The 15,758-nt window shown below is 46.0% G+C and overlaps 1 protein-coding gene across 1 annotated transcript in view; it reads right to left on the reverse strand.

Annotated features, from left to right (window-relative positions):
- Positions 1–15,758, reverse strand: part of ITGAV (integrin subunit alpha V) — a 382,159-nt gene that overhangs the window by 118,621 nt on the left and 247,780 nt on the right. Inside the window, exon 16 of the mRNA XM_085648702.1 lies at positions 15,137–15,195. Within this exon, the coding sequence (XP_085504828.1) occupies positions 15,137–15,195 (59 nt within the window). The remainder of the gene's footprint in view (positions 1–15,136; positions 15,196–15,758) is intronic.

The raw sequence follows: 15,758 nt of genomic DNA on the forward strand, positions 1-15,758 counted from the left end.
CACTGTGGTCCCTAGTAACAATACTTTAGATGCATAGAACCAAATGGCAAATACAATTTATTCAAAGTAATTAATGAAAAACATTTTCAAGATTCATAGCAGGGCATTGAATATTGGTGCAAGACCTGTTTGATGCTCTCTTTAGAGGTCATACACGAGCCAGAGAGAGAAATTATGAAAGAAAATGCAGTTGCTAAAGGAGGGGGCACCTGGTGACAAGCCTCTGGAACAGGGGGGCTGGCAATAGACTAAGCTGGAAATATGCTGGATACCCATAGACGGCTCCTGTTGGACCTGGCCCTTTTTACAGGGTTCTCCCCAAACTTTTTGCCTTCCTCCTGTATTTTTCGGACGTTTTTTTTTGGGTTGAAAGTCCAGGATGCATCACCCCGACTCCGACGCAGCGCCTGCTTCAACACTGTGTGATCGACGCAGCGCGACTTGACTTTTGAAGCCTCATCAACGTAGCATCCCTAGGAGCCTTTTTCTTCATCGACACCACACCGCAATAAGTAACTGAGGCTGCGTGTCCCAAAACAGCGTATCACCTCCCCTACAACAGTAAGGAACAGATGCATCACCTCCCACATAGCAGTACGGAACGGACACATCGTCTGCTTTTCGGCTCCCCACCTCCCCTGCGCCTCGCATCATCTTTGATTTTTGACACATTTAAGGTATTTTGTCCTGATTAAGTGCAACCATTGATTTTTTTAAGAACTGAACTTTATTTAATCTTTGAAAATTCATACCTTGACTTGTGTATGTTGGATTGTCGTCATTTTGGTCTTGTTTTATTCAGATAGATATTGACTAGTTTTCTAAACTGGAATGGAGTCCTTTTGTCGTGTTTTCATTGTGTTACAGAGTGTGTGGGTAAAAATACTGTACACATTGCTGCTGGGATAAGCCTGACTGCTCTGTGACAAGCTACTGAGTGGGTGAGCAGGGGTTACATTAGGTTTGTAATCTACTTACCCTGACTGGAGTGAGTGCCCTTACTTGGACAGGGTGCCAGACACTGCCAACTAGAGACCCAATTTCTAACAGCTACAATCAGCCAAAGTGGGAAGCACACGTTTGTCTGGGTCTCAATGCTGAGAGCAAGATTCCTTCACTGGGCCCGTATCAGCCCAAAATCGAGATTTACTGGTAGCGCCATCAGCATAGAGTCCTTTCAGGAGTCCCTTTGGCCCTTTCTCTTTGTCTCAACATCCTAATGGAAATTAATGTAAGTAAAAAGCAAATGTTGCCTAGCTTTTAGTTACCGTTGCACTTGGGGCTGAATAGTAAGCAGAAATCCTTCACATCACTTCAATCACCGTGGCTGACTAACGTGTGGGTAACACCGACAGTTCTAGCTCACAAGCATACGGCGAAAGGTAGCGATGCTTTGATTTCTCCTCTTACCTCTAGGGACACCCATAATGACACCTTTACCCTCTGCCAAACGCCCAATTTTACTTTCCCACTACTTCAAGCACACCTAATGAAATACATTATTCTACAGTGGTAAGTAACATGCACTGGCAACTGCAACTGTAAGGTTATGAACCCTGCACATGCTGCATAATAATAATATTAATAATTATAATTATTATTATATGAACTCTACAGATTCTCTAGTGGGAACTCAGTATGGTTCAGATGCGCCCAAATTAATTTTCTTAACGGTGGGAATCTGACCGCTATAAGCAGTGAATTCTGCTGCTACCTTGCAAGCTGCATATGACATCATCAGTGAACACTTTTTACTTCCGAATTTCTGCATTGTGAACCTGGATTGTATCGATTTGTAAAGGGGTTATGGTGCACTATTCAAAATTCCATGCATTGTTTAGTTATATTTTTATTTAGTTGTTTTTAAACAGCGCATTCTAGACCCCAGATGTGGTGACTGCGCATTTTACAACATGAACAACAAATGAAAAAGAATATAATAAAAAGAGAAGCCTGCCAACAAAGAGAAAAAAACATAAGATAAAGTAAAAAATAAAATAATAAAGCAAAATCTTCTGTATGAGGGAAGTACAAACTGGAAGGAAAGACCAAAATTGAATTCTGATAACTACATCGAGTACATAAGAGAACAAGCATTTGCAATGCAATAGGTCTCGCATTTGTTGCAGTTGGAGCTACTGGCATTGTAAATGGCAGTGTATTTTATCAATGTTTTTGTTTGCAGTGGAGTGATTATTTAAAAATTACACACTATACCATATTATAAGCTATTCTAGCAACTGTACAGTAAAGCTATGGCTATTTAACGTAAAGGAGTGTAAATGGATGAATAAAAATACAAAAAACAGGATCTAAAAATGTATAGCAGGGGACAGGGACTACCGATCACAAATGTACTTGAAGCGATTGGGGCATCATATGCAATAAAAAAAAATCGGTAGTACGGGGTGTCAGCGACGCTTGTGCAAATGTTGTTCAGCTGGTGAAGTGGTCAGCTCTGTTTGCAGATGCAAAGTGGTGAAAGGTGAAGTATTCAGCTCTGTTTGCAGGCACAAAGGGATGAATGGTGAAGTGGTCACTCTCTTCAGCGGTGAACATGCTCTTTACTGTTGCTCATGGGCATCAAGAGACTCTGCCAGGTCTAAGGCATTCCAGAGACCTTATATGATGGCTGGGGTTTGTAAATGAACCTACATTAAACACCACTTAGAGATTAAGCGATTTCTGCAACATCACATGATTTTTCTCCAAAATGTGTTTTTTCAGTTTTACTTTTTGGATTCCTGGGATGCTCTGGCATAAGATTCCCGGTTCCACCATGATTCATTTGGTACAGTAAATAAACACAATAACCAAAAATACCCTCAAACTGCAGTTTAACGGAGACGTGGTTTTCTGTGTAACAGACAAACGCCTGACCATGGTCCCAGCAGGGGCACGTGCTACCTAATCTAGAGACACTTCTCTCACAGGAGTTGTGCCAACTCACCTGCAGCCAAAGCTATGGGTCACAGGAAAATGGGATGGAGAGTAAGGGGGTACAGGGAGAGAGAGAAAGGGGGCACAGGGAGAGAGAAATGGGGGCATGGAGAGAAATGGCGGACCGAGAGAGAACGGGGGAAGAGAGGCTGGAAGGGTGAAAACCAAAGGGAGAGAGGGCACTAGTGAGGGGGGTACCGGAAGGGGAAGGAGGTGGACAGGTGATATACATTTTAAAAAGCAGGTCTGTGGCAGTAGGTGATGACTGCTGGTAAGGACCAACACCCGGAAAGGAGGTTTGACATACGAGCCCCCACTATTATAATGTGAAACTATCATGCAACTACAATATCACAAAAAGGTGCTAGTTTTCCAAAGACACATGACCCGCCTGATGTACACACTACAAGATTCCTATAAGTCCCAAAAACATAAAGACAAATTCATCTGGCACATTGGAAAATAATTATACTTTTCAAATAGCCCTCCGTATTAAATTTGCTCCATTTCTACGCTTGGTTAACAGATATAACTACTACCCAATCAATGGTATTCAATTGATCCACCTCGGAAGAATGAAGGCTGAGGCAGACTTGCCGGGAGTGTAACCTCTGCCCCTTACAAGTGTACGTCTCACTGAGCCCTTCTGCCGGTATTGTGTTGGACAGCTGGTTACAATTCGATAAGTTGAGCCCCTTATGTTTAGCCTTTAAACAGAAACACAGCAAAGCCCGCTTTTGTGATCGCCAGATAACTAGGAAAACCAGCTATACACGAGGCGCGAGCAGCAACCGGAGTCACAGAGGTAGAGAGACCAGCCTTGGCTCCGCCGGTTATGAATAACTTAATATCCACGTACCTACCAAACATGAATGTGTCCTTCTATAATGGATGTGGTATACATGTAAAGTGCTCCAATACATACGGATTGAGTTTGAGCTAAATAAAAAAAAATAAAAAATAAATACAAACACCTAACAGATCTGTTCCAGGTCAGGCAGCGGAGTCATAGTTCGCCCGACCCTTGTGAAGACAGAGCAGCCGTCCCTGAAAATCAGCAGGGCAAGGGCGAGGATGTGGTCCGTCGGCTAAACTGCCGACTTTGGTGCTGGAAACCAGAGATTGAGCCCTGAGGTCGCATCAACATCCTGTGATTCTGGGCAAATCACTTAATCTCCCCGTGCCTGAATGTGTAATGTAAATACGGTGCTAGTGTAAAGCGCTCCAATAAACTTCGGGTCGAGTTCGTGCTATATATCTATATGCAAAAAAAAGCAAGTGCAAAGGCAAGTAACAGTACAAGGACATGTCGCCAGCTAGTCACATGCACTCATAACCACACCTACAGGCGACGCAACAGCACAGTGAACCCATCCGCCCAACACCGGACATTTTGCAACTTGCTTTTATATGGTGTACGCATAATTATACATTTGCCACACTTGCCTCATACCATCATCTCCTGCATATTTTTCCTTTTCTCGCATAATTTAGCCAACCCTGCCAGTTATACTATAATAAAGTAAACAAACTAAACAGTTCACAGAACTTACCCCAGTAAAACAAGCGTCTTCAAATAGGTTGTGTCTCCAATGAATGTCGCTGATTCGCCTTCTTTGAAAATGTTCAGTGCTGCACGTTTAAATAGAGCATTGGATGCACGAAAGATATCACTAATAGCACTAAGTAAACAAAGTAATTGCTAAAAATGTCCTAAAACATGCCGCCCTAATTATCGCTTGCCATGCAGCTTTTATGACTAATGAAGGCGTGGCGGTGGCGCCAGTAATACGCCTGCTCCCGATCACAACACAGAAAGTGAGAATTATCACAGCATGAGACCCCACAGTAATCATTAGCACAGCATGTCGACAGGCGCCCCAGGCTGCTGGAGCACTCAACTATAATTAATGCGCAGCACGTCTTCCGGAGACGAGCACTCAACTGGAATTAACGCGCACAAGCTGTTCCACTGTGAAGCGCGTTCACAGACCAGAATCGGCTCGTGCCCAGACCAGAATCGGCTCGTGCCCAGGTCTGTCTCCCTTGGGAGTAAACACGGCAACAATAGTCTCGTTGGCGGCAGCGCTTCGCGCTGCAACGCCAGCGAGACCTAAAAGAGAATGTAAGCACTAACATTGGGGTCATATGCAGCTGTTAGATACCTAAAGTAAGATTGACAAAAATGAAAGGTAGAATAAAAACTGATGCATGTTCAGACAGAGTAGGAAAGCAATTAGGTGTTGTTGGTGCAAAATTAGAAGGTGGTAGCAAGTCAGATGTTCAAGCCAGTGAGTTCCAGGCTCTTGAGGAATTTCCACAGGAGTCTTTAAGATTTCAAAAAGTGCTTTGCTTCTACAGATTCTTTTCTTCCTGACATGTTGATTTTACTTTTAAGGTACTCACTCATGAGTGCAAATGTGGAGTGCTTTGTACAATGTCGGCAGGGCCGGACTGTCCGTAGCGGGCACCGGGCAATCCCCCGGTGCGCCGCACGTGTGGGGGCCGGTTTTGTTACAGGGCCCTGTAACAAAATCGGCCGAAAACCGGCCCTGGCAAAACGCTCGGCGGCACCCCCGCTGGGCCCGCTGGGGGCCGGCCGAGCACTTTGCCAGGGCCAGTTGTGGTTCCCAGTCCGGCCCTGAATGTCGGTCGTGTAAGGATTGTGAGCTTTTAAGGGTTACTATTTGAAGTCATCAAAAACTGAGATTATGTGGTTAAACTATATTGGGAGACGTGTCAATGTTGTTCAAGGTGGCTGCCCAAGCTGGTCGAGTCTGGGACAGAGGATCAAACATTTTGATTTTGCAAGTTAAATTTTAGATCAACGTGTCTCATCCATGCTTGTGCATTGGGCCCGCAAGTAGCTTAGGAATGTATGCCACGTGTTTCTTCCAATTTTAGGCATAAGAGAGTATTGTCCACATTTTGGTGGAAAGATAGCTACGCCAGGGGAATGTCATAGATCACCGTAAGGCTCAATGTACAGAGTGAACAGTGGGTGGAGAGAAGGAGCGAGCAGGTGTAAAGCTATGGGAGGAGTCACGCATTTTTTCCACTGTACTTGACTCGATATGAGGTGAAGCATTTGAGGTCTCTGCCATGTAAAACCATCACATTCTGAAGTCATAATAGCAGAATATTGCGATCAATAGGGTCAGACCAAGCAGTACTACTAAGCAAGAGCTCCCTTAGTCAAAACATCTGAGGGGGTCATCAGCTAGCGTAAGACGGTTAGTTTCCTTTGTGTGCCCAGATACGAAACCGGAGTGGAAGCTACCCAAGATGTGATGTCTGACAGTATGCTCATTCAGTTGATGTTTAGTAATTTCTAGCAATTTGACAATAAAGGCGACACCTGTGATGCATCTGACATTTTCAGTTTTGATTGTTTGGGTGCTTTGAGAGGAGTGTGCTCAGGTGTTCCTAGCTCAGCAGTGGCCTGGAAATGCCCATGTCTTGGGGAGAGTCAAGCGCATATAGTGGGAGAACAATGCAAAGGCTGAATGGCTTGAGCGGGACATTCAAAAGCAGGGGGGTGCATGGTTAGATTAGCTGTGTGCTGGACATTCAAAGGCTTCTTCAATGTGCTGTGAAAAAATGCTCTGGTCATCCCATGCTGGCAAGTTGATCAAGCTAAATAAATGAAGTCTATGATGTTATGAAATATGGTTCAGTTGCTGGGACGGCTGCACTTTAAAGATGATGGTATGGCGAGGAAGTCCGGCCAGCTTTTACCACAATCTGCACCACTCACTCTTTTTTACAGAAAAAGTTTTCCTGCTGTTTAATAGGTTTTGCCCATGACAGCCCATGACAGCGCATGCACTCCCACTTGTGAGATTTCCAATTTTACATATAAAATTTCACTGGAAACATTGCTCTTGCAGTCTTTTCAGCATCTGTTTTGTGTTAGTGTTGCGATTTTAAGTTCTCCGACTGCCACCTCCAGCCTATACTGATCCTGCAAGGGGTGTCAGCCCCCGTCGAGGTGGAGTACTGCGCCCTGGCCCACGAGACATGGGCAACCGCTTGAGAAGGAGCTCAGAGAGGACGGAGGCTCCACGACGGAGCCAGTAGACGTGGCCATTCCCGAGGCCCAGCATGAAGAAGGCCCCCGCATTGGGGCGACTAGCACCAGGTGGAGTGGCTAGAGACACTGGTGAGGCCTGGAGAGAGGCCTGCTGGGAAACCTTAGCTGGGGTCACTTGGCACCTTAAAAGAGACGCAAGACCCAGACACGGACAAGGGTCACACACGCTCGGTGAGATACCCACTACACAGGCAGGACCTTGGGAGACAGATGACCTACTATGGACCTGGGGACTTAATGGATGTCCTGATATCACCGGCAAAAGGGGAACGGGCTATGGCACCGGCAGATAAGCGGAATAAAATAGACCAAGTCTCCGCTGATCTAGGGGTCCTGTGCGATGACCAATGCAAACAGGCAGATAAGGGCAAGGAACATGAGGAGACCTTACAGGAGATTGGCCCAGACATGACAAAGCTGTGTGAGCAGGTGACTTTGTCTGTAAGGAGGTGGAGATGATGGAGATGATTTCTTGCAGGGCAGAGGGCAGAAGTCAGCACAACAGTAATCGCATAGTAGGTCTGACGGAGCAAATCGAAGGGAAAGATATGAAGTAGTGGGTGGCCCAGGAAGTGGCCCGCAAGGCCTGTCGCTGTTTTTTTGCCCTGGAGCAGGTGCACAGAGTGCCGACGAGACCTCCTCACCCAGGGCAGCACCCCCCCCCCCCCGTCCTGTGGTGGCGAGATTACTGCACTACATCAACCAGGATGTCATCTAGCAAAGTGCCCGAAAAACTGACTGCTACCAGGTGGACAATGTTACAGCAGCAGGTTTTCCAGACTACAGCCTTGAACAAGGAACTGAAAGAGACTGGGCTGAAATACATGCGGCTATTTCCTGCCTGCCTGAAGGTCCTCATTGACGACCGGGCCTTGTTTTTCGAGACGCTGCGGATGTGTGGGACTGGCTGGAAAATTACAAAGCTGTCACAGATGCACGCATGATGGAACAGAAGCACCAACGAATGTCTAGACTCCAGAGAGAGAGGGGTGGGGAGTGAGCCAGGAGACCATCAAGGGCCCAGGTAGAACTCTAGCAAGCTGCAGCACTCCGGACAGCAAACAACTTTGCCACCCTTGCGCGCTCCTCCTCCAGTGAGAATTATTATAATTCAACAGCAGAGTGATGACACAAAAAGCCTCCGGCAGGTACAGGGCCCAGGCCGCACATTGCGCCTAGGTCAGCAGATGACTTGTAAATAGAATGAGAAACAAAAGTAGCCAGAACAAGAAAGCGTGGTGGTTGTGGGGGGAGGGGGAGAGGGTGAGACGCAGCAGATCCATCTGGAAGAGGGCAATGAGGCTCTGAGAGGGAGTTGGATCTTGACTGGTTGCCCTAGACTAATGGCCAAACTATGGGGATAGTTAGGCAGGCTGTCATCTGCATTAATGGGTGGACTGTGGACTGGAGGTGGCACAGCTAGGAGATACAGCGATTGACTACCACCCCCAAGATCAGCTTCTCACAAACGTACTTTGATACTGTTTTGAAACTGTTTTATGAGTGAAAATTCACTGGACGAACAGATGCTGCAGGCTTGACTTGGGGAGGGAGAGTTGAGGAAACGTTTATGTTTTGAGTTCATGCCAATCTGTCCATTATATGATCATTAGTTATCTGGTTCAGGGCCTACACAGGTCGCGGGAGGTGGGGGAGGGACTGGGAGCAAACCCTCGACTGCTACACAACAGGAGGGCATGGAGCCCTTATCCAGGGACTATTGGTGATAGAAATGGGAGAGACCAAGCACACATTCCTCATGTGGAACATGCGCAGACTGGGGTCTGCCAGCAAAATAGACAAAATACTGGCCTTCTTAAAGCACAGGGGTGGTGACTTGGCCCAATTAAAAGAAACCCATCTCAATGATAGAGTGATACTGAAGTTAAGGAGGTGCTGGAGGGGACAGCTGTATGCAACAGGAGGCTCATCCTTCACAAGGGGGGCTTTGATTTGGGTGAGTCTGGGACATCCAGAGGGCGATAACCAATGGGAAGGGCAGATATGTGCTAGTGCAGGGGAAGCCTGATGGTAGGCCACTACAAGAGAGCAGTATCTACGCACCAAACATCAGACAGACCCAGTTCCTAGACTCCCTGACTAGGGTGTTATCTGGGGGCGTGCGTAACCCATTGGTAATTGGGGGAGGTCTTTAGATGCATGACTGACACAGACATGGACATGAACAGATCTGTGCCTCCGCTACCAGACTGAGTGCACAGCTCGAGATTTCCGTCACTGGTTGGTACTTTGGGATCTGACCGACAGCTGGAGTGACAGAAATGTGAGGAAGAGGGAATATTCCTACTACTCGGCAGTGCATGCTCTTCATGTGTGCCTGGACATGATAATCTGCTCACCTGGAGTGGCCGAACACATCACACATATGTAGTAACCGAGAGTTGCATGCTTTCAGATCATAATCCCATAATCATGAGTATGAACTGGGACGGGCGGTTTCCCATGGTCTGGACTTGGAGACTCCAGGTGACGCACCTACAGGAACCAAAGTTCCGAAAGCCATTGGTGGAAGGCATTAGTGACTATTTTCAACATATCTGGCACACAGCGACGCACACAAATGTGGACTGGGATGGTATTAAGTGGTAGGTGAAGGGCCTCTGTATCGGGCGGTCAGTGGGTGTCTGCAGAACCCTGCCAAAAGAACTGTCTTCCTTGGAAAATGAAATTAGGGGACTGGAAAGGGACTATGTGGATAATCCTGTGGTCGGCACAAATTTCTAGAAGAGAGGGAGAACTATGCTACGACCACGGAACGACTATGAACCTTACATGGGAGGGAATATTTGGCACCTAGGAAGGACGACAGGACAGGCAGGCTGCTCTCCTGGTTGGTGCAGCCTGCTGATAGAGGGAGACCTCTCATGAGTATCGCGGACCAAGCGGGCACAGTAGTCTATTCTCAGAGGGGGATACACAAGGTGTTTACCCTGCAATAGAGGGAGCAGAACAATGACCCAGGCCTGGTCACAGGGGCTGAGATTGAGGCTTACCTGGACCGCGCCCTGCTGCTGCAACTCACCATGACAGACAACAAGGCTCTGGTGGGCCAGTAACAGAGTTAGAAACTAGGACTGCTGTTAAGGAGCTTGCGTGGTCAAAAACACCAGAAACTAACATTCTTCCTGTGGAGTTCTACCAGACACACATGCACCTACTGGATACTGCTAGAAAGGCCCACATTATGCCCATACACAAGTCAACAGATCAGTGGCCAGCTGCAGTAGCCTATAGATTGCTTTCCATGGTGAACTTGTACTATAAAATTCTGAGTAAAGTACTGGCCAGCCGCCTGCTGTCCCATATGAAACACCTTATCCCCCCCCAGACCAGAACGGCTTTATTTTGCAAAGCAACACGTCATACAGTATCAGGAGACTGCAAGGTACTCGAAGAAATGGATATCTCCATCTACCCAAGAGCCATTGCGTAATCCATTTATATACTCAAGGCTTTTGATACGCTGAGGTGGCAGTACCTGCGGGCGGTCATGCATAGGATGAACCTGAGTATGGAATGGGGCAGATAGGTGGAAATTTTGTACTCAGGAGCGCTGGCAAGGGTCCCTGTGGCCAAGGTTATCTTAGAGGTGTTTGAGGTACACCGGAGCACAAGGCAGAGTTGCCCACTGTCTCAGCTGCTGTTTGCCCTGGCGGTGGAGTCCTTCACTGAAGTACTCAGGGTGGAGGGCCTGAGTAGAGGAATGCCACTGAGGGAGTAAGAACCTATGATCTCCCTCTATGCGTATGACATGTTGCTTTATCTCAGGAATCCTATGGAGGGACTGCCGTGGAGCGTGGCTCGCCTGGAAATGTTACGTTGGATCTCAGGCTGTGCACCAGCTAGCAAAAATCATTTGCCTTTCCAATTGGACATGACCAGTTGGAGTCCTGGTGGCTATACAGCAGGCAGCGATCAGATGGGAGCTGATGGTCCTGTGGTACTCTGGGGTCAACATATACCACTCCAATGTGGATACACTAGAGGGAAACCTACGGATTGCCCTAACCAGAATGATTATGCTGCCCCGGGTACTAAATTGCACTTGTCAACCTGCTGCTATGGGTCCCGCAAAAATGGTTCTGCTCCTTTAACATACTGTTAGGGGAGCTGATTTGAGGAGTGACAAACACAGATTGTCACTCCAGGTGCTGAAATGGCCAACCCGGCAGAGGTTGGCTGGGAGTGCCAGATTGTGAGAAGTACTGCACAACTGCAATGGCTGACCAAATGGCTAGTGTGCCAGATTGTACAGGAGCTGGTGAGTTTGGAGAGTGGAGGAGAGAGGGGCCTTAGTGGCACTTCTGATGGGAGCCAAAATAGACCCAACACACAAACCCAAATTCCTAAACATACAATTGCCCTGCTGAAAGTGGGCTGTTTGCAAAGCTGGAGGAGCCCAACTTCACATGCCGGTCCTGCTATTAGTGGCCCTCCTTACACCAAGAGGAGGATTCCTCACGGCAATGAGGTTGGAGGACTGGATGGAAGCGGGCCTCACGACGTTGGAGGACCTCAGAAGCATGGACAGCCTGGAGTCCATGAACGGACTTACCGGGGTGCAGTTCCTGACATACGGTATCATCAAGAGTGCAATGTGACACTTGTCGGGGTCATAGACTAAGAGCCTCGAACAGATGACATGCTACAAACATTGCCTACGTTTGAGGATGGTCTTACACTGGTTTCTTGGCTGTATAAGATGCTACTAGCGACACATGTCAATGGTTTGTCACATGTCTGAGAGGGACTTCTGGGAAGGTGCCTAAGAGACAAGGAATGGACACAGACACTGCAGCAGTTCTACACACTGATGAGGAACACAACGTTTAAATACATGCAATTAAATTACTTTCACATGACCTACCTCACCTCACAAAGAATCAATGCGGTGCTGCACACCCAGGACCAGAAAGGGCACATATGTAGTTTATTGGATGCAAACTTTGCACATAGACTAGACTTCTATTGGGGGATAGGCGCTTCAACCACATCACTCCCACTCTCAAGCAGCTCAATTGGCTTCCAATCAAGGCAAGAGCTATACTCAAAACTGCGTGCATAACTCACATGAAAAAAACAGCCTACCTCAAAAACACACTATCAAAATCCGGTCAAAGGAGACATCTATGAAGCTGTAACGGTCTACTTCTGATTCCTCCAAATTTTAAGAAAGAGAAATCTTGCAACTGCTCCTTCTCCAGGAAGGCTCCCAGAATCTGGAATGCTCTGACCTAGGACTTACCGACAACTTTTATCCAGCAAATATTTGAACCTACAACCTTTAAAGCATCTGACTGGCCGGTTTGCTCACATCCGCACTAAATAAATCTGAGCACCACGACCTCTGGGAAAACTGTGCCTCTACTCTCCCCGCCAGCACCAGGCACTACCCGATCTACCTCTGAACTATATAGTCTACCTATTCTACTGTCCATCATAATATTCCATTACATACTATTACTACCTCAAAACTGTATTCGGTTATCCTAATGCTTTCGTATATTTAGTTTACATACTGTTACTATGTATTTATATTTACTTCAAATGTAACTCACTTTTTTGCTGCCATGCAAACTCTGTGAACCGCTCCGATACCTTCGGGTTAAGGTCACTTTATGCAAAACTCGATAAAGAAATAAACTAAACATATGGTGTGGCAGTGCCTGCATTTTGACACATTTTGGGAGGGAGTGGTGGCAGATCTGGAAAGAACCCTTGGTCGATGGGGCATGTGAAATCGGACTGTTAGGTATTTTCCCTTGCAGGCAGAGACCAAGAGTGGTGAATAGGTTCCTGGACCATGCAATGGGTGTAGCTTGCAGAGACATAGCATGCCACTGGAAGAGTGCGGAAGGCCTGCTGCACAATGGAAGGCAGGCGGAGGTTGGCATTTGGGGGACAGCTGAGGGAACAGCTCTGCAGCTAGGAGAAGCCAGGGGCCTCCGTAGAGTGCCACTGGCGAACAGCTGGTTGGAGAAATCAGACTGCTTGAGAGTAACCAGGGGAGAGAGAGGTCAACACACCACTATCTGAGCAATAGTAGATTGATGATCCCCACAACAAAGATGGCCACACTACACCCTAGAGTCCGGGTCCCAACATTGACAGGAATCCTAGCTAGAACACACTACTCTTCCTACCCCCAGACACTGCAACCCTACTAGCCACAACAGACTGACGCACACAATGCCCAGAACTTGAGATTTATAATTCTTATTGACTGGAACAATGGCTGGTTAACACCTTCGTTTCTATAGCACCACATTCTGTAAGCGGGAGGAAGTGACATTACCCATATTAGCTTGGGCACCATTGAAAACGGCTACTGTAATGATGACCCTTTGACTACTGAAGCGTCACTGTCATGGTTGGGGCAACTAATTGTTTGTACGTATTGTAAAACCTTATTAAAAATATGTAGAACATTAAAGAAGGAAAAAAGTCAGGTAAAAGCTGTCTGGAGGAGAGACCTAAAAAGATAAGATGCATTGGCATCTCAAATTAAAGAAGAAAACTGGATTTTCCACTAGTGTAAAATCTGTCAGTTTCAGTGTATACTTGAAAATATACCATTTGTAAAGATACCTATTTGGAGACTGTACATTTTTCTGAATCCCCTAAAATGCGACTTACAAAAAGGGACAAATTACTGTGATCAGGTGAGTTAGTAAAATTATTTCAATGGAAGCAAATTAAGACTACAACATCCAAAAGTCTCAGGACCCGAAGTAGTGTAAGTGAAGAATTGGAATGAGGTGGTCACGCCACCACCAACCAATCAACGGACCAAGTTCCACATGCATATTCCTGATGTGGAATATGCCTTGCCTGTCTTCCAAATTCACAGACTTTATTTTGTCCTGCCCCAGTGCTTTCCTCACTTGAAGTAAGACAGTGATGCATGGCAATGAAAATGAACTGAGAGAATAGTTATCGAAGCATGCTTATGTATTTGCTCATCTTCATTGATATCAGGTGCTCAATAATAAACAGTGACCACTGCTGTTTGTTTTGGATAAAGGATTGAGCTGCAGTTAAGACTCCATAATTAGATCCTGGCTAACTGTTAGCTGTAAGTAGTCATACATTCACGTAGTAAGAGAGGATGCCACACTACTTTCCATGCATTGAGCAATCGTATGACAGAAGTGCTGCTGACATGAACAGAGATCTTGAGATGGAGCACATTCAATTAGTCCGAATCATTGAATTTAAACCTACTTCAGCAAAAGAATCCATTCTGACGCTTGTACACTGCACCTGGTTGAGGGCCGGTCTTTTTCCACTTCTAAGTCCTTTAGGGAATCCTCACGTGTCTCTAACTACCGCATAGGAGCACAGTCCCTTCCATTATTCAATAAGGCTTAACTGGAAGGTTTCGGAGGCATCATGAACAGGTTGCAGCTTATTTAAAATGCAGCTGCAAGCCTTCTGTACGCCTAAAAATAATTCCCACAACAAAAATCAGAATGAGGGAACTCACCCTTTGCAATTGTGGGGTCTAGACTCGGAATTTCCCTCCCTCTCTTTCTAAGTAACTGGCCGCAAGAAGGTCAGGAGATCCCTCAAATTATGGCAGGTTTTGGTGGCACAGATAGTATGTTGGTTGTTTGTCAGGAGCAGCAAGGCACTTCAGTTGTAGTACTCTCAAAAATGCTTCAGAACCTATGGCTACAGTATAAACCTGTGCTTGTAAGTCTAGTTAGCTCTCCACAAAGGATATTGTGGCTGTCTCATGAAGACCAAAGGCTTCAAGGCCCATTACTCGGCTTCAGGAGTTGCCAACCTAAAGTGAACTATCACTGGATATTAATATGGATCACACTGGGATCGGAAAGCAGTACTGCGTGATAACACACTGTACTAACTATGGATTCAATAAATGATCATATTTTCATGCAGGTCATCCTTGCAGTTGTCAAAAGAGGCAAAAGTTACCAACCAGTAAACACAGAAAAAACTATTTAAAATAAGTATTTCTGACATACAAGGGGAATGACATTGAGAATTCTCTTTTATTTGGCATACACATTGTAAAGTAAAAGCAGTAAAGTATATATTTATTTTTAAATTACTTACTAAGGTCACGTGGTATATTTCCTTTACCGTCAGCCTTTAAGCAGAACTTTACTTTAAAGCTGCAAAACAAAAATGGATAAGAACATCATTAAGCAGTTTATTATCCAGCTAATTTTTCGTGCTTCTTTAAATACCTTAATCCCAACCCAGCACAAATCTTGTATTTAAAATATATTTGACAAAATCTACATTCTATACTAAGTCAAGAAATTACACAAGTTAGATGGGTGAGTGAGGTAATTCAGACGCAAGCATGCATTGTACCTACATTTGCTTGATCTCAACTATCCGCAGTCCTCCAAGGGTAGGGATGTCAACCCTTCATCCCCAGGGATACGCAAAAAGAACTGACGCCCTGAGCACATACACCGCTAGTCTCCAAATAAAGAAAGAAAGTAATCAAGTTGTTGTCATCTTGTCATCAGATCTTCATTTTATTCGTGTATACGTTTAAGCCTCACACCAGCCAATGTGTTTCGTCTTCCGGGTTAGTCACCCTACGACTTCTTCAGGGCTGCAATGTGACTTTAGACGTACCAACGGACACGGAGACGATGGACACCTGACTGCACTCGGGAGGCGGCACATCACTCGCTACTGGATTCTTCATACTTTTGCTAAG

Source organism: Triturus cristatus, chromosome 3_2 (genome assembly GCF_964204655.1).
Source record: "Triturus cristatus chromosome 3_2, aTriCri1.1, whole genome shotgun sequence".
NCBI classification, from domain to species: domain Eukaryota; kingdom Metazoa; phylum Chordata; class Amphibia; order Caudata; family Salamandridae; genus Triturus; species Triturus cristatus.